Here is a 19,651-nt window from a genome sequence, read left to right as displayed (position 1 = left end):
TTATTTGACAGAGAGAGACACAGAGAGAAAGGGAACACAAGCAGGGGAGTGGGAGAGGGAGAAGCAGGCTCCCCGCTGAGCAGGGAGCCCGATGCGGGGCTCGATCCCAGGACCCTGGGATCATGACCTGAGCCGAAGGCAGACGCTTAACCAACTGAACCACTCAGGCATCCCAGTAATCTAGTTTTTCAAAATATTATCATCTCAACATGTAATCACTACTGAAAAATCATTGAGATATCTAACAGTCTTCCAAATCCAGTGTGTATTTCCCCTGTCAGCACATGTCAGCTCAGATATTAAACTGAACTTGTTGTGGAAATGCTTGATTTCTATTTTATAAAATTCACGATTGAAAAAACAAACTCACGGGACGCCTGGTTGTCTCAGTCAGTTAAGCATCTGCCTTTGGCTCAGGTCATGATTTCAGGGTCCTGGGATCGAGTCCCGCATCGGGCTCCTTGCTCAGCAGGGAGCCCGCTTCTCCCTCTGCTGCTCCCCCTGCTTGTGCTCTGTCTCTCTAACAAATAAATACATAAAATCTTAAAAAAAAAAAAAGTTAAAAAAAAGAAAAAAATTCACACCCTCAAGCTGTTCCAAACATTTTAAGTTTTCCAGAAACTTTATTTAGTATCATTTTAAAATTACAGTTAAGTAAGGTTTACAGTCCAGTTCCTCGCTCACAGGAGCCACATTTCAGGGCCACACGTTGCACGTACTGCACATAGCTGCGGAGTAGAGCATTTTTAGCTTCTGATTGTCCATTCTGGGGTCTGGCTGCTCTCCAGAACCCAGAATCCACAGAAATGTCTTCCTTCCAAGTGTGTGGCTCCGTGGCCCAGGGAGGCCTCTGGTTCCATCAGGAAGCCTCTCGCCCCAATGAGAGTGTTGAAGGTGGCTGGTCCTCGAGCCCTTGGCCTGTCACACAGGCAGCTCCAAGGAGAGATGTGTCGCCACCTCGTACTTAACTTCATAAGCCCCTGCTGCAGCCACATCTGAACACCTCGAAAGGCTCGCAGACACCCATGAATTTTCGTGCGGGGACACGATCGTCACTTAGGACCCCATGGTCTTCTGGCCTCAGGCCTGGCAAGCAGGTTTTGCTCTAATTCACTTTAAATTAGTTTTTATTGTCTTCCGCAGACAATGTGCATGAATTTATACATAGAAAAGTGTACATAAGTTATCTGTACTGTTGGGCGCCTGGGTGGCTCAGTCGTTAAGCGTCTGCCTTCGGCTCAGGTCGTGATCCCAGGGTCCTGGGATCAAGTCCCGCATCGGGCTCCCTGCTCAGCAGGAAGTCTGCTTCTCCCTCTGCCTGCCGCTCCCCCTGCTTGTGCTTTCTCTCTCTCTGACAAATAAATCTTAAAAAAAAAAAAATCTGTACTGTTTAAAGACTAATGACACACTGCCACATCCTCACCACCAGAGTAAGAGACTGAATATGACCTGTCCCCCGGAGGGCTCTGGTGCTCTCCCGATTACCGCTGGGCCTCCCTGAGGGGAATCTGCTCTCCTGAATTCTGTCGGGCATCCCCTCCTTTTCCTAGAGTGTCACCCCCTATGTTTGTCTCCCTAAAGCATGTGCTGTTGATAGAAAAAAAATTTTGCTGCATTTATTGGGCTATGACTTGTTCCTTGTGTTCGGTGTTGTTTTTGAGGCTCATCGACACTGATGCACACAGTTGTCATTTATTCGTTTTCTCTGCTGGGTAGTATCCCATTGGGTGAGCCCATCACACTCTATCCAGTCTCCTGGTGACATCCGCGTGACCACCATGGTGCCGCTGTAGGCGTTCCTGTGCATGGACAGAGGCTCTTTGTGGCCCAGTTCCTCAGAATGGCAGTGCTAGGCGAGGGGCCAGCAAATATTCAACTCATTTGATGCCAAGAATGGTTGTACCAGTCCATCACCCCCCAACGGTGGGTGAGAACTGACTCACTCTTCCAGCCTTTGCCCCTTTGTGCTTTGCAGAGGGGACCCCTAAAATGAGGCCTGGCCTCCCTGCTAGCCACCCAGGCCGGGCCTCACCCTCCGCCTCTCCACACTATTGTTGACATGCTCCAAAACCGAAATTGACTGGACACACCCTCCAGCCCTGTGTTTGGGGTATTTGTGTCCTCCTAATGCTCATCACCAGTCTGCGTGGTGGGTACCGTGACCCCTGCCTTCGGGGCCTCGGAAAGGGTCAGCAGGTACCCAGGGAATGTTAGCTTGGGGGAGAACAGGGAAGAGACCAGCAACTTTGGCAGCAGTTCCTTTGATGATTAAAAACAGCCGGATGTAGACTTCTACTTCTGACTATGAGTAACTTGCATTAGCACAAACCTCCCACCAAGAACAGCCATCCAAGATACAGAAGTCAAAACCAAAAATGAAACAGGAAAAAGGCTCTGCGAAGGTGTCAGACTCTGACAACTAGGATTTGAGAGGCCAGGATCCTGGAGGGGAGGGAAACTCTGAGCCCCTAATTCTCGAACTTCGCTTCCATGTCTGAAACCCTGTACAGTTCCCAGGCATGTGATTCTTTTTCTTTGTGGCCCAGACCCTGGGGCCAGAGGGGGTGGGTTCAGATCTCCACTCCTCCACGTATCGAGTGATTTGCTCCGGTTCCTCATCCATATAATACAAATACAGCCCATTTTCCTGTTTCATGGATCCTGGACTTGTGAATTCACCTACTCAGTAAAATTTATCTGTAACCCCAAAATCAATACCCAGGGTGGATTTCGCGGTCACTCTGGGACACACACAGAGCAGCAAAAACTTAGAGTCACCCCATGCTTGCGTGTTCCCACCAAGGTCAAACAAGGTGACACTCTGTCTTCTCTCGGCTCCCACAGGGTCAAGTGTCCTTTCTACTACCTAGTTAGTGGCACGTTGTTTGCATTTTTGTGTTTTTGGTTGGTGATTTTACTATTTAAAATGGCGCTGGAGCATAGGGCTGGAGTGCTGTCTAGCGTTCTAGGTGTGAGAAGGCTGTGGCGGGCCTTATGGACAAAACACGTGTGTTAGATCAGCCTCATTCCAGCCTCAGTTATGGCGCTGTTGACTCCGAGCCCAGTGTTCATGTATCAACAATGTATATTAAACAAGATGTCTTTAAGCAGAAACGCATGCAAACGAAGTTATGTATGGATCAGCTGGTCACATGTGACCTGAAACCTGCAGGAACCTAAACCGGTATTTCCCGTAGGAGCATTTCACTAACCTCCTGTTCATGGTGACTTTATAGACCAAACTGTCATAAGGAACCACTATAATAATAGTACTTGCTTCACAGGCTTGTAATGAGGACTAACCACATCCATTTCTATCAAGATTGAGAGCAGCAACACCCAGCAGATAGGGAACACTCTAGAATGTGCAATAGCAATAACTGGTTATCATGCTGGCTCTCTCCTCCTCCTTCGGAGCCAACCTTTTAAAATCACACCCTCTGTGCTCTGCACCCGTTTCCCCCTTTTCTGCTCACTTCTCAGCCCCGTGCCCTCTGCCTCCTCCTTTCTGAGCCTGCCAAGGGCACTGATGGCTCAAGAGAACAGCGGCCTCTGAGCCCTGCTCCAGAGTGACCTTTGGAGAAGTGAATCTTACTACCAACCCCTTCCAGCCCTTGGGTGCCTTCCCTGGGTGAAGTCCAGCTGAGAGCCTTCACAAGGCCCCGTGGCCACCTCTCCATCCTGTCCCCTGACATCTCCACTCTGATGTACCACTTTTCTCTCCTTTTACAGGCTCCGTCCCCTCCCTCACTGGGGCAGGTCCCTCAGCCAACGTCCCCTCGGTGTTTGTCACTGTCCTCTGGTTATGTCATCTGTCTCTCCAGCTGGTCAGTAGAGCTGGCAGCCCCAGAGACGAGTGCCTGGACCCTCTTCCAATTATGTGTTGGAAGAAATCAACAGGTCACATTATCTCCCACAGGTCATGTTAATGAAACCTGTCTATCTGCAGTCCGATCCTCTGTTCTGGACATCAGCATACATCTGCCTCTTGTTGTTCATTGTTGCTTGCATTAAGTCAAATTCCAGGAGCTTTGCTGATGCTTCCGCGCCCCTGGCCTATGCTAAACACCCCAGAATAGCCTGGAGCAGTGCTGCCCATAGAGCTTCCCGTGATGGTGACTCCATTCTATGTGCCAGTGGCTACATGAGGCCACAGGACACTTGAAACGTGGCCTTCCAGAACATGGGAGTCCTGGAAGTGGTGCTTGTCCCTCACTCAAATTTTAGTGGGAAGTGATGGGAAGTGACAATAAATTTAAATGTAAAGAGCTGCCTGTGGCTCGGGGCTATTATATTGGACAGCACAGGCTTAGAGAGAGCCCAAGAGAATGAACGCAAGGTAATGCATTAAAATAAGGTGAAAACATCCCAGAAACACTCCTGGAAAAATTTAACATGGTTTATTCCCGAATGCAGAAGTGGTGCTATTTAAACCATGCGTTCAGGGACCGTAATGCACTGAAAAATGGTCATGTTCTTCTTCACTTTGGCTTTTAGAGTCTGAGCCTCCACCGCCTTGATCAGATCGTGAATGTCAAAAAGCAGAGCGTCTGTTTGATGAATATGAGGACAGTGGGAACTTTGGGCGACCCTGGGTAAGATAAAGCCCCTTCCACGTCAGAGAGCCCTTCTCCCTCCTCCCTCCTTCTCTCTCTCAATACACAACATGTGCATACCTGCTCATACTTCTATTAGCTTTTATTTTTTAAAGATTTTATTTATTTATTTCACAGAGAGAGACACAGTGAGAGAGGGAAGACAAGCAGGGGGAGTGGGAGAGGGAGAAGCAGTCCTCCTGCCAAGCAGGGAGCCCGATGCGGGGCTCGATCCCAGGACCCCGGGATCATGACCTGAGCCGAAGGCAGACGCGTAACGACTGAGCTACCCAGGCGCCACTTCTATTAACTTTTTAAAATTTTTTTTCCTTTTCTCTTACTGGTTTAAAAAAAGAAAGAAAAAAAAGCCCATCCCATCCAAAAGCTGTCTTCTCCCTTAGCAGCAGCACTCATAAGCATCTTTCCGTATCAATAACTATCTACCACATTATTTTATTTATCTATTTATTTTTAAGTAGGCTCCTGCCCCAGTGTGGAGCCCAACACGGGGCTTGAACTCACAACCCTGAGATCAAGCCATGGGCTGAAATCAAGAGTCGGACGCTTCACCAACTGAGCCACCCAGGCGCCCCTCTGCCACATTATTTTAAATAAAATAATATTAAACTTGATGGATGTACCATAGTTCATTTAACCCATCCCCTATTGCTGGACATTTTGGGTTGTTTCCAGAGTTCTGTTGTTACTCTGATGACCTAGCAGTTCGGGTTGGCCAAGCCTCTGTGACAGAGAGGCCCACAGCTGTGATGGCTCAAGCCAGCAGTGGTTTGTGTCCCTGTGTTCCAACAGTCCAGGGTGGGCGTGCCTCTGGGCAGGGATTCACGCACCCAGAGTCCTTCCACCTTCCTGTCACTTGTCCGTACCTTACTATCCTCTACACGGTAGAAGCCAGGTCACCCCGCCCGGGTTCCATTCCACAGAAAGATGCAAGAGCATGGACGTCTTGGAAGAGGCACTTGGCCCTCACTCGGATTTTAGTGGGAGGGACTGGGTCACATGACCCCAGCTGACCCCAGGGGATGCTGGGAAATAGAGCCTAGTGGGCGCCCTGGGAAGAAGCAGTGGGTTCTGGTGCAGAGCTCCCCGGCATTGCTAGTCTGATGTCTCCATGGACCTTCCTTCCACACGCACACACAGCACATTAGCCCCTAACCCCAAGGCTGCCACCACAGGCCCATACAGTCTGTCATCCACCCCAAAGGCCAAGATTTCCAGGTGACACGCCATCCTCTCTCAAGGTCTAGGATTGGCTTCTCTGACCGTGATACACACGTGTACATGTGCGCGTGCGCGCACACACACACACACACACACACACACTCCCCCAGTGGAGAGGGATTGCTTCACTTCTGGGCCAACTCTTGATGTCATCTGTCTCTTTCATTTTAGCCATTCTGGTGGTATCTCATTGTGATTTTTTAATGTGTACTTTCCTGAAGATTAATAAAGTTATACCCCTTGTTATGTGTCCATTGGCCATTTGGATATGTTTTTTAAAATGATATCTGTTCAAGTATTTTACCCATTTTTTTCTATTGGGTTTTCTTTTTCTTTTGACTTGTAGTTATTTTTGTTGTTGTTGTTCTTCATATATTCTGGAAATAAGCCCTTTTTCAGATACATGTAATGCAAATATTTTCTCCCACTTTGTAGTTTGCCCAACATAATTTTAATCATAATACACGCAATTTTAATAAGCATAATGTCCAGCTGAAGGGGTCAGTTTTTGTCAATTTTAAATGTTATTGAATAATATTTATTCAAATATTATTCAGTAATTGAATAAATAATATAAAATAAAATACCAGGAAAATCCGTATGTGCTAATATGGAACAATTTCCAGGATATGTTAAATAAAACCTGCAAGGTACTTCAATTTCTATATTAAAAATAATATAAAATTCTGGATGGATACAGAAGAGACTTATTTGTAGTTGACTCTGCGGATGGGGGCTGCTTATTTGGGAAGAAAGGTTTCTTTATAAACTTTTTTTTTTTAAGATTGATTTTTGACAGAGAGTGCACATAAGCAGGGGGAGAGGGATTGATTTTTGACAGAGAGTGCGCATAAGCAGGGGGAGAGGGAGAAGCAGACTCCCCACTAAGCAGGGAGCCCAACAGACCATCCCAGGACCTCGGGATCATGACCTGAGCTGAAGGCAGAGGCTCAACCGACTGAGCCACCTACGTGCCCCTATATAAACTCTCATGCTGATTAAATATTTTCTCTGTACATGGTAGCTATTTCCCATGAATTTTTTAAGTAAAAACCCAGTGTGTCAGGGGCCTGGTTGGCTCAGCCTGTGGAGCATTCGACTCTTGATCTCCGGGTCGTGAGTTCAAGCCCCACGTTGGGCGTATTTACTAAAAATAAATTAAGTAAGTAAATAAATAGATGTGTGGGTTTGACATTAATGAAATGGAACAGTTTGGTAAACGTGTGTTTTGGGGGTTTTTATGTTTCCCCTGCAGCTTTCTGGATGAGACAACCTATGAAAGACTGGCAGAGAAGACACTGGACTCCTTAGCAGAGTTTTTCGAAGACCTCGCAGACAAACCTTACACATTCGAAGACTATGATGTCTCGTTCGGGGTACCTTTTTGCTTATTTTCATTTTTTTTCTGTTTCCTCCCTAAGAATTCTATCTCACTAAGGCAAAGAATTCCCCTCCAGTGGAGTTAAGCATCCAGCAGCATGCGGTTACGGGTGGGACCCAAAGACTGGCACGTTGGTGTTCCAGCCCTGCCCCACCAGGCTTGTGACCTTGGACAAGTCACGGCCTTTGTGAGCCCCATTTCTGCTTAAAAATACAGGTTCTCAAGCACCACTCAGTACTCGTGAAGGTAAATCAGGGAGGGACCCAGGCCTGTGTTTGTCTAGCGGGATGACTCTCCTGGGGGCATGGGGAGGCCTGAACCACTCCTCCTTAAGCAGGGTGTGTTCAGAGCACACAGATGTGGGCCCCACTTCTGGGAGATTCTGATCGGCAGGTCAGGGTGTACTCTCAGGAAGCATATTTTTGAAAACCTCACCTGGGATTCTAATGTGCACCCTGAGGCCCACCGCTAGAGATTTTTCTTTAGTTGGTCTGGGAGCATGTCCCAAGCAGGACAGGGGAGTTAATTTTTTAAGTTTTCGTAATCACTCCTCAGATGATCCTAAATGCTCCTGGGGGGAGCCGCGGAGCCCTGAAGCCCAGGGAGTGCTGCTCTACATCGACTGGCCACCAAGTGGCAGACTTGAGTAGGGTTCCACCTTTGCCTTTAGAATGCTGTTTACGCCTTAAGGAGCTGCTGCCTTTTTGCCAGAAAATCCCCCATGGAAATTAGACCTCTTGATGGCAATTAATTAATAGTCAGAAATGTTATGAAGTGGAATTATTAGGACAACCAGCTGCCAGGCTAACGTGATAGAAATGCTGTTGGATATTACTGTGGACAGAGAAGGGACTCCATCAGATGCAGCAGGTAGCAGAGTCTGGAAGATTTCAAGCCTGGTTGGAAGGAGAGTGAGGGACTTGGAGGTCAAATTTAAGGCAACGGGGCAAGCAAGGGTTGGATGCCTTCCAGGTGGATTCGGGGACTGCTGTGAGCATCATCGTTCAGGGTAGGGCATTCGAAGTGTTGCAAGCTGCTGGGGAACCCTTACTAACTGGCTCCCCCAGCTTGACTGTCTGTGGAATGGTGGAGCCGGGGGAGTTACAGGTCTCCTCTCCCCCAGCCTCCCCACCAGGGGCTAGTTGTACTTATAGGGAAACCAAGTCTCCGGCTAAACTCAGCCACGCATACAAACATTCATTAACATGCCACAAAACAGTCACACCACTCATTCTTGTAACATTAGTGAGAATACTTAGTGACTCAAGTATTTTTGCATGAGTGTTTCATTAGAAGCAAATGTGCCAGTGTTCTAGCAGCTGGATTCTGTTTACCCCCTGGAATCTAGCAGCAAATGCTCCTGCTCAGGGGCGCCTGGGTGGTTCACTTGGTTGAGTGGCTGACTCTTGGTTTCGGCTTAGGTCACGATCTCAGGGTCCTGGGATCGAGCCCTGCATTGGGCTCCGCACTCAGCGAAGAGTCAGCTTGAGGATTCTCTCTCCTTATGCCCCTTCCACCCGTTCTCTCTCCTTCTCTTTCTTTCTCTCTAATAAATAAATAAATCTTTAAAAGAAAAAATGCTCCTGCTCAGTGGTGGGTCACAGGATCTTACCTGAATCCTCCCTGCAGAGTGTTTCTCTCTGACCCAGCTGCTGGGGTTTCCAGATTCTGTAACCCATTCCTGCAAAGGGAAGAGGCACCTGTGTTTTTCTAGCCAGTCCATATACCTTAAGTGTCATTCTCCTCACCAGGGAAAAATTATTTCTAACAAATCATTTACTACTTAGGAAATTCTCTAGTATAGATGTAGAAACTAAAGGCATACAGTAGCTGACTCTGTTGTTGGGATTTCTGATTAAGAACTTTGAAATGCTATCTACCCTGGGGTGTGAATTCCTGATTAGAGTCTCTTAGGTGCTAGCTAACTTACATTTCACAAATCTATTGAAACTACATTATAGGCAAGAGAATACCCGTAACACTGTTACTTGAGCTTTGTTGGGGTGCAGTCTTTCCCTGTCCCCAGGGTCCTGTTGGGCATTGCCTCCTCTGGGAAGTCCTAGATGCTCCAGGCAGATAGCATGCTTACTTCCTTGCCCAGCACTCCAAGGATGAGTCTGTAGAGCACTGATCACCCCGTGTACTAGCTGTCGATTTACACATCAGCTCCCATGGTGAGACTGAGTTCCTTGGCAGCTAGGACACTGTCCACTCTTGGTATCCCAGTGCCTGAAACATTGCCAAGTACATGATAGGGACTTAATAAATGTTGATTCAGTACATAAATGAAATGGGGCCCATACACACTCTCACTGATGCCACTCAGCATCACAGGCATTTTACCAGCTTGGTCCTGGCCAAGTAGACAATTGACAGCAGTATTCCAGATAGACCCAAGAACATGTTTGTTCTGTTTGCTCCCTGTGGAGTGGGAAATGTGAGCACTCCTTGGCTGTCGTGTGGGGTGGGTAACTTGGGGGGCACTGGCCCTGCCATTAGAGAGGACTGCCCACCAGAGCAGAAAGCACGTCCCATCACTAGGATCCATGGAGTCAGCTGCACTTCACCGGCAAAATCTGACCAGGACAGTGAGAAGGACTGTGCTGTCTGAGGGTTACTTCCAAGCCACCTTCGTTGTTCCCCGGTGGAGCCCTGGCCTCTTTGACGTTTTAATGAGAATCTGCTGTCATGTTCTTTACTCACTAAGCTATCGGCCTATCAGTGCCATATAGCAGAGGTTCCTTAACCTTTCCTGGACCTTCTCCCAAGAAAACCTTCCCCATACACCTGTGTGTACAATTTCAGCTTCAGGCCGGGACAATCTGCAGACCCCTGAAGACCACCTCTGGGTCCCAGGTTATCGACACTTGCTCAGAGGCAGCATTTTATTGGATATGGAGACAAAGCATCTAGCCTATCATCCTGGATTTGTATTTTCTGTCCAAGAGTCTGTAAGTGAATTATCTTAACTTCTGTGAGTGCCAGGTTCTTCAGCTGGGAAGTGGGTGACATCCCTCTACTTCTCCGAATTTCCATTAGGATTAAATTGGAAAAGGGCTTCACATTCATTATTCTTACTCCTTAAGAGGGGTATCTCTTTTTGGAGTGTGGGAAGCCACATATACCTGAACTCGCCTGACTCAACATGCCATCCCCTAGGTGTCTATTTCTGCAAAACGAGCTAGTGACAACAGAAATTGCTTCTTTTGCTCCGGAGTGTGTAGGGCTGATACGGACTGGCGGGAATAAGCCTCCACCAAGCTGTGGACAGGGGCTGTTCTGACTGGTTAGTGCCCGTCCGCAGCTGCTGATGATTTTGACTCTCTCCCCTCCCTTCCCCTCCCCTGCACTTAAGTCTGCCCGCACTCCCAAAATAGCCTCAGGGTGGCCCTTAAGGAATAATACTAATGAACAAAAAGCCCTCCTCATCTAGGCTACTCGTGGATAGTTCTAAGAGCATTGAGAACTCCTGGTGAACCAGTAAGCAGCTCATTTCCTTCCATTCCTTCCTCCTCTGGCCGGTTTCCTCTGGAAACAGCCTCTGGCTCCATGGGAAAAAATAATGACACACAATGAACAGGAGGGGGGTTGGCTAAGTATTGAGACTGCCTTGTGTAACCTTGCCCTTAAATTTGCACGAGTTATCACCAGCCCTGGTCGCTGTCAGCTCCCTTCGTTCCTCCACAGATGTCATTTGTGTCCATCCAGTATCTCACACTAAGAACGGATGTGCTGGACACTGAAGCGCTTGGATGAAAAGACAGATCTGCTCTCAAGGCGCTTAGAGTAGTGGAGGGGAGGGGGCAGGTGTCCGGCAAACAAGCGGGCAGCTCAGATGCAGGGAGGAAGGCACAGGGGCCATGGGGGGGGGGTCAGAGTAACCTCATCAGGGGTGCCTCAGCTGGGGTCTCGGTCTTGTGCGGGGAGGGGTGCTGCAGGGAAGGAGCCAGGTGGAGGAGACAGCTTGAGGTTTGCACATCTAGAGGAAATCTCATGGTTGCTTTTTTAATAGGCTCTTTGTGAACGAGTGGCTGGTTTCCTGGAATAATTCCAGAAGATTCTGAGTTGGAAAGAGTGGATTTTGGCTTTCAGTGATTGGATGTGCCATCCCTGATTTGGCGTCCTGTTCTAGGGCGTGGCCGTGATCAGGAGAGTACACAACCCTTGAGCACCCATGCCCCTTAATCCTTGTACTTTGTCTCTGAAGGAGGCGCACCCGTGTTGTCCTGAGGAAGGTGGCAGGGTTGATAGGACTCAGACCCTGCCCTCTGCCCTCTCCACTGTGCCTGCACCTCGCCACGTGAGCAGGGGAAGGCACCATGGGGCACTGAAGGACCACAAATAGGTTAAACTGGAAATGATTATGTCTCCATCCCCTGAGCCTGCTCTCTCATGGAAAAAGAAGCCATGGAAGTTTGTATGGGGGCAGGAAGAAATGGGGAAGGATTGCTGATGGGTGTGGGGTTTCTCTTTGGGGTGGTGGAAATAGCCGAGAATTAGTGATGTTTGCACATTTTATGAAAACACTTTGTGAAACATTAAAACTATTGAATTGTGCAGTTTTAAGATCTTTTTTTAAGGAGTGGAGGGAAAAAAAATTTTAATTAAAAGAAAGGGGAGGGGCAGAGAGAGAATCCTAAGCAGGCTCTGTGCCCGGCACAGAGCGCGATGACACGGTGGCTCGATCTCACGACCCTGAGATTGTGACCTGAGCTGAAATCAAGAGTCGGACGCTTAACCTGCTATGCTACCGGGTACCTCAAGACACTTTTAAGTAAATGAAAGGTGGTAGTCTTACCAAAATAGTAAAGGTGGGTTTCAAGGAAAAAAAATTAATTAATTTCTTTTAAGGATTTTGTTTATTTATTTACTTGAGAAGGGGAGAGAGAGAGAGAGCACAAGCAGGGGGAGGGGCAGAGGGAGAAGGAGAAGCTGGCTCCCCGTTGAGCAGGGAGCCTAACTTGGGACTCGATCCCAGGACCCTGGGATCATGACCTGAGCCAAAGGCAGACGCTTAACTGACTGAGCCACCCAGGCGCCCTCAAGAAAAATTTTTTCAAATACAAACTTATGGGGCGCCTGGCTGGCTCAGTAAGTGGAGCATGTGATTCTTGATCTCAGGGTTGTGAGTTTGAGCCCCACATCGGATGCAGAGATTACTAAAAAAATAACAATAAACTTTAAAAAGAAAAACAAACAAACTTAGGTACACTGTGATCCCAGCCCTTTTCAGAAATGCATTTAAAGACTGGCAGCCAGTACCTGAGAGTGGACAGCTTGTATCGCTGGTTAATGGGATTGAGAGAGCACTTGGGTCATAGCAAGAACAGCTTCTTTTGGACCCAGACAGACCTGGATTTAAGATCAGCTCTGCCAGTCACTAGGTATTCTGTATTACTCTGTCCCTCTTTCCCTCATCTATAAAACTGGGATAATGATACCCACCTCTGATGGTTATGGTCACAGTGGAAACAGTTTTACACAAAGTGCCAAATACAGTGCCTGGCACAGAGTAGGTACTGGGCAGTAGTCGTTAATATTTTTATTGATGTTTTCATTTTATTTACACTCTGTACTCCTGATGTCCATATAATTTCTCTTTGTTTCTTTTTAAAGATTTTTGTTGTTGTTCATTTATTTGACAGAGGGAGACACAGCGAGAGAGGGAACATAAGCAGGGGAAGTGGGACAGGGAGAAGCAGACTCCGCACTGAGCAGGGAGCCCGATGCGGGGCTCAATCCCAGGACCCCGGGACCATGACCTGAGCTGAAGGCAGACGCCCAACGACTGAGCCACCCAGGCGCCCCTCTTTGTTTTCTTTTTAATCAGAAAAAATGTTGCTGGGGCTCCTGGGTGGCTCAGTCAGTTAAGCGTCTGCCTTCGGCTCAGGTCATGATCTCAGGGTCCCTGGATTGAACCCCGTATTGGGCTCCTTACTCAGCAGGGGAGCCTGCTTCTCCCTTTCCCTCTGCTCCTCCCCCTGCTTGTGCTCGCTCTCACTCACTCTCTCAAGAATGGATAAGATCTTTTTCTGTCTCTCAAATAAATAAATAAAATTTAAAAAAAGAAAGTATAACCCAATAGAGTCCTCTCTTGCCTGTCAGTTATATTACCATTATTATACATTATTATTATCACTGCATTTACCTTTTCAATAGCTCTTTGTGTTTGCAAAGCAAACACAAAGTGTTCTAAGAAACATCCGGGGCCTCCTGAACGTACAGGGGCTCTAGAAGCCCAGAGAAAGGCAGTGGTGTGTCTCCCGTGGCTTATGCCAGGGGTGGGGAACAGCGAGGGGCTGCCTCCTGCACACCAACTCCAATAAAGGGACTGAGCTGTGTGGCTGCTTCTATAATATTCTGCGCATTCTAAAGAAACCTCAGACCTTGGGAGTAAAGGGCTCCTTTGTTGAAAGAGTGTTTTCAAATTTAAATGAGCATTTATTGAGCAAAGATGGACCAACCGGTCTTTTAGAGAATTCAGGGCTCTTTAGGGAAAGATAAAGCCCTTGAGAGCAGCTTGTGAGATGCGTGGGAAGGGTCTGAGGATAAAAACTGTCTGGCGTGCTGGCCTTCTACCAGCAGAGCTGGCTTTATGGCTCTTCTAAGACCAGCAAAGCCAGTGGTTTGACCACTTCCTTCTCTTTTGCCTTTTTTCGTTGTTTTGGTAATGAACGTGCCCTGTCTGATGTTTGGGCTGACGTGGGACTCCCATAGGGTTGAGGGTCTGCGTTTTTTAACATCCTTTTGTGCGTTCTGGCTGGGTTTTGAGGGAAGGATGCGAAGCCTCCTGTTGGCCGGCTTTCACTCCTCAGACAAGCCACTGCTGTCTTTTCACCTCGAGACAGGAATAATGAGAATTCTCCCCTCGCCAGCCTCCCAGGGAATGAGGGAGAGCACTACGAGGTCTAAGTATTATGTAATTAATCATAGTCTGACGCAGAGCAGTGTGCTTTCTGCGTGATCTGCCGTGTCTAACACGAAAGGCGCTCCTTCACGGTGTGTCTTGTGTATCAACGTCGAGATAGGAAGCAATTTAGCAATTGTGACCAAGTGGTAACTTTGTCTTGTTCTCTTTTCCTCGTGCTTTTGCCACCTAATCCGCCAGAGTGGTGTTTTAACAGTTAAACTGGGTGGAGATCTAGGAACCTACGTGATCAACAAGCAGACCCCAAACAAGCAGATCTGGTTATCTTCACCCTCCAGGTATGTCCAGAAGTCCCCATCTGTCCTTGTTCAGCTTGTGGGAGGTGTGGCGCTGTGGACCCTTTAAAAGGAAGGTCACCTCGTGGGTGGGTGTCTGTGAGCCCACCTGATGCTTCACACTCACCCCATCCTCATAGGACAGTTAACTGGGCTTCAGTAACTTCGGTCTACCAGTAATCCGGCTGCTGTAAGCAGATACTGGGATGTAGATCTGAAGCAAAAAGTTTATAGCTTTTCAGAACCTGGCCTGGCATTGCCCTGCCTATTAAAAAGCCACTTTTGATGCTGCAGCCTCGGAACGAGTTGTACTTTGTCTTCAAAGCAGGTTAAAGTTTGACCTCTGGTTTGTTTTGAGCATCTCGCTAAAGGTTGGTTGAATTCCCTCTGCGAAATTGGTTGCCTGCCCTGTGGAGGGTGGGGGAGAGCCTCTTAAGCTGGGACTCCAGGGCATTGAATCCTTCCTGTGTTTATCACTGATGTGCTTTCAATCTCATGGAATAAATGATTTATTAGAGGCCGCCTGCACTGCATCTCAAGGCCTGAGAACGTGCAGAAAGAGAGAACCCCTCATCGGCCTGCATCTGTCGGGGTCGTTATAAGGGAGTTATAGAGAGACACTCACAAAAAGCTCTCAGACCAGCCTTCCTGGGTCACTCATTACTTCCAAAGACAACATACTGACTGCGCATTAGGAAAGGCCCAAATATAATCAGCATGCAGTTCTTTGAAAGCCCATGGTATTTACATTAAAAAAAAAAATTATGGGGGCGCCTGGGTGGCTCAGTCAGTTAAGCATCCAACTCTTGATTTGGGCTCAGGTCATGATCTCCATAGTGAGATCAAGCCCCAAGTCCTCCCTGCACTCAGCAGGGAGTCTGCTTGAGATTTTTTTTCTCTCCTCCCTCTGCCGCACCCCTGATGTGCACGCTCTCTCTCTCTCTCAAATAAATAAATAAATCTAAAAAAAAATAAATTGTAACTCTTCTTCTGCCCCAATGTTCACATCATTTTTAGGCAGTTAATATTATACTGTTTATCATGCCATGGTGTGTAATTATTTGTTCAAAATAAGTAAAGCGCTATTCCTCCTTTGCCCCAACTTCTTCTAGGAAGTATGTTATAATTCAACAAACTCCAGAAATCACCCATTTCTAGCAAGACGCTTAATAGATTGCATTGCTTTTTTAGACCCAATTAATTTAATCTTGGGTCTTTTATCCTATGCGGGCCAATTAGCCTGTTCTCTTTGGCCTCAGTTGTCCCAGCCCTAACCAGAGCCATGCATGAGGGAGGACTGTACATTCTTACCCTTTACCTCTGGAGGAACCATATGAGAACCTGGGTGGATCAGTTCAAACCCAGCCATCACCTTTGGGGATTGGTGGCTGTATAAATACCAGGCAGGGCACCGGAACCATCTATCATGGTTCCACTGAAGGAATTCCCTGTCATATCTGGAGACCAAAAAAGTCCATATTGTGTTTGGACACACCTACCAGCAATATGATCCTACCCCAGGCTTGTTTAATCTGTAATGCATGATGGGAATCTGGAAAGAAAATCTGCTAAGCAGCCATTTACTATCACAAATACTGTGTTCCTCAAGAAAAAAATTTATTTTCCACTCAACTTCTCACATCCAAAATAATCTTTCACAGGACTGCATTGCTTTTTCTTTTTAAAGATTTTATTTATTTATTTGTCAGAGAGCACAAGCAGGGGAAGTGGCAGGTGGAGGGAGAAGCAGGCTTCCTGCTGAGCAAGGAGCCCGATGTGGGATTCAATCCCATGACCCTGAGATCATGACCTGAGCCAAAGGCAGACGCTTAACCAACTGAGCCAGCCAGACGTCCCAAGAAAAAATATATTAAAAAAAAAGTATAGGTGATTGCCAGGGGCTGGGGAGAGGAGAGGGTGGGGAGTAACTGCTCAATGGGCACAGAGTTCCCTTTTGGGGCGACGAAGACTTTTGGTAGGGAGAGGTAATAGTTGCACTTGTTATGAATGTACTAAAATAATAATAATATAGGTAAGGGACAAATATGTGAGTGGTACACTAATGGCCATCATTTTAACAACCCTGCTCGGACATAGCAGGTACCCTCTGTGAGTTCAGGAAAGTGAAAGCTCAGAATGTGCTTTACAGAGACTCATCGAGAGGGCTCAGATGTTTTCAGGTCTTGAGAATTGTTCTGTCAAATTGTTGCAGGGGATAAACTGGGTACTTACTCTTACATAGAAAGACCCCGGGACAAGAAGTCAAATGTATGCCTTGTTAAATTGACTTTGAAAGGACCTTTCTTCCGGTCAGTTTCTTGGTGGCAGCATTGTGGAGTCAGCATTTACTACCTGTCCTCAAGGGCTGTCCTCGTGGACTTCCTGCCTATTTATTTTGTCTTGCAGCGGGCCCAAGCGCTATGACTGGACAGGGAAGAACTGGGTGTACGCGCATGACGGCATGTCCCTCCACGAGCTGCTGGCCACGGAGCTGACTAAAGCCTTAAAAACCAAACTGGACTTATCTTCTCTGGCCTATTCCGGAAAAGGCGCTTGATGCCCAGCCCAGTCCCAAAGACATGAACAGCTCTAAAGCCCAGACCCCAGCTCCGTCCTGCTGCTGAGTGTCTGGTCTGTTCCATTCCCGCTTTGGAGGACAGTTGCATGGTGTGTAAGGAAGAGCTATGTGAAAAAGCGTGTTGCCTCCCACCCTCCCCCAAGTTCGGATTTGTAATTTCCGTAGTGTTTTTGGATTTATTGTCTGATTTCCTCCCTCACAGGATATCCCTTCTGTTTTATAATGTCCCTATCCTTGTACATTTATATATAACCTTACAACAAAGAAAAATAAGAAGGAAAAATTCAGGAGGAAAAATGACTTGATTTCACTCCTCGTCCTTTGAAGGACCTAACTGCCTAAAACCACATGAAGAGGGCTGGCCGACCTCCCCTTTCTGTCCCCAAATAAGACTCATTAAAGAGTTGCCTATAAATGTTGCCATGCCTCTTGAAAATGTCAACATTCCTAAGCCCTTTATCATTAAAGTCAGTGACATTCAGGAATTCTCAAACCAAAGATCATTCTCTGCATTCGCATCTGCCAGGCTGCGAACTGCACAAGACTCGAGAGACGTGATGTTTCTTCCAGAGAGACGTATATAGGGACATACGCACACATTTCATTTCATTGTGTGTGTGTGTGTGTGTGTGTGTATTTTTTTTTTTAAGTGAAGCATCCGCATAGATTCAGCTGCTGCAGCACAAGTCTGAGAATGCAAAACCTCTCCCAAAGAAAAGAAGGGAAAAAGGGCCATCTTCATAAGTTCGCGGATACAGTGTAATAAACTAGGTCACAGGGCTGAGGGGGTGCTTTGCAAATTGTGAACGACCACATAAATGAAAAGATGTTCATGTTAATGAAAAGAACCCTGGTCCTTCACTTGGCTCAGTGCAACCTTTTCTTACCAAAGAAAGACTTCTTAGTGACAAGTCTATGCACATAGGCAGCATCTCCGTTCTCTGTCTCTGGGCGAGTTTCACGAACTCCCTGGACCTGTTTCCCCACGTGTTAACCGAGAGGGTAGAAATGAGGAACTATAGTGGATTCCCAGTCCAGACATTCAGTGGTCCTGTCAGGCCAACTTAACAGGCTGGTTTTAATTCCTTCTGGTAGATGAGGGGATGACCAAGAACAATTTTCTTAAGCTATAGCATAAACACATGGTTATTAGTATCATTCCACTTGAATTTCAATCGAATTCATGTTCAAATAGTACCCATCTTACGTCTTTACTGTGCTGAGCTTGTGCTGTGGACTGAATGTCTATGTCCCCCCCAAATTCCTACGGCGAATCCTAACCCCTGTGTGATGGAGCTAGGAAGTGGGGCCTCTGGGTTGGGTCAGGACAGAGCCTCATGACTGGAATTAGTGCCCTTATAAAAGAGACCCTAGAGAGCTCCTCGCCCCTCCCACCATGTGAGGACAGTGAAGACAGCTGTCTGTGAACCAGGAAGCAGAACATCGCCAGACCCTGAATGTGCTGAGGCCTTGACCTTGGGCTTCCCAGCCCCCAGAACTGTGGGAAATAAATTTTTGCTGTTTATAAGCTATCCAGTCTATGGTATTCTGTTATAGCAGCCCAAACGGACTAAGACAGCCTGCCACACCATAGGACCTCAGCTTATTTTATCTTTTAAGATTTTTTATTTATTTGAGAGAGAGTGAGTGAGAGAGAGAGAGCATAGCAGGGGAAGGGCGGTGGGCAGAGGCAGCTGGAGAGGGAGAGAGAGACTCCCCAGCAGACTCCCTGCCGAGCACAGAGCCCTCCTCGGGACTCTGGGCTCATGACCTGAGCTGAAGGCTGACACTTAAACAACTAAGCCACCCAGGTTCCCCCATTGGACCTCATTTTAATCTTTACTGATCTGCATCTTACACATGAAGAAACCAAGGCTCAGGAACATTAAAACTCCTCCAGAGTTATGCTCATGTTCTGTTATGTTCTTACTAAAGAAAGATTTATTAGTGACAAGTCTATGCAAATGTGTAGCAAAGGCTTTTGCCATGGGTGAACAAAAACCACATTCCATTATGGGAAAAAAAACCTCTTAAAAGAAAAATGTAAGCAAACGCTAAATGGTAATATAAAATATTTCCTTTCTTAAAAAAAATAAAAAAATTCCAAGGGGCGCCTGGGTGGCTCAGTTGGTTAAGCGACTGCCTTTGGCTCAGGTCATGATCCTGGAGTCCCGGGATCGAGTCCTGCATTGGGCTCCCTGCTCAGCGGGGAGTCTGCTTCTCCTTCTGACCTACCCCCTCTCATGTGCTCTCTCTCTCATTCTCGCTCGCTCAAATAAATAAATAATCTTAAAAAAATAAAATAAAAAAATTACTTTCTTCAAAAGTAAAATTATCTGTTAGTGCGGGTGGAAATCTTTAAGGTAGGTCAGTACCAGTGAGAAAATAAAACCTGTGTGTGTGTGTGTGTGCGTGCGTGCGTGTGTACGCACGTCTATCTCTTGTGATGAAAGTTTCACTATCTTACTTGGAACTCAGTTAAGTGATGCACTACCTATCTGGGACATAACACAAAAGATTTAATCAGGCTGCTGTAACAGGAGAATGTAAGTTAGGAGATCTGTGCTCTTAACGCTTCCCTTGTGGTCTAGCTTTTCAGGCCTATTTACTTTTACTTTACATACAATGCTAACTAGTTTAATTATTTCCTTTCTA

General features: G+C 47.0%; 1 protein-coding gene across 1 annotated transcript; it reads left to right on the top strand.

Moving 5' to 3' along the window:
* Window positions 1-2,926: 2,926 nt before the first annotated feature.
* On the top strand, window positions 2,927-18,528 carry FXN (frataxin). Its single transcript, XM_025891355.2, has 6 exons — window positions 2,927-2,969; window positions 3,733-3,827; window positions 4,498-4,595; window positions 7,090-7,210; window positions 14,324-14,421; window positions 16,825-18,528. Exons 1-6 carry the CDS (start codon window positions 2,927-2,929, stop codon window positions 16,973-16,975), a joined length of 606 nt encoding a protein of 201 aa, XP_025747140.1. The 3' UTR covers window positions 16,976-18,528.
* The last annotated feature ends 1,123 nt before the right edge of the window (window positions 18,529-19,651 follow it).

Source organism: Callorhinus ursinus, unplaced genomic scaffold (assembly GCF_003265705.2).
Source record: "Callorhinus ursinus isolate GAN/ISIS: 27379988/994484 unplaced genomic scaffold, GSC_fseal_2.0 scaffold28, whole genome shotgun sequence".
NCBI classification, from domain to species: Eukaryota; Metazoa; Chordata; class Mammalia; order Carnivora; family Otariidae; genus Callorhinus; species Callorhinus ursinus.
Note: the sequence above shows the minus strand (reverse complement) of the source record. Positions and strands in the feature narration are given on the sequence as shown.

Excerpts from the sequence above, each read along its gene's own strand:
- FXN (XM_025891355.2), top strand. The coding sequence starts at position 2,927 with ATGGCGCTGGAGCATAGGGCTGGAGTGCTGTCTAGCGTTCTAG. Across the intron at positions 2,970-3,732 it reads AGTGCTGTCTAGCGTTCTAG|GCTCCGTCCCCTCCCTCACT; the intron begins GTGTGAGAAGGC and ends CTCCTTTTACAG. Across the intron at positions 3,828-4,497 it reads GTCATCTGTCTCTCCAGCTG|AGTCTGAGCCTCCACCGCCT; the intron begins GTCAGTAGAGCT and ends TTTGGCTTTTAG.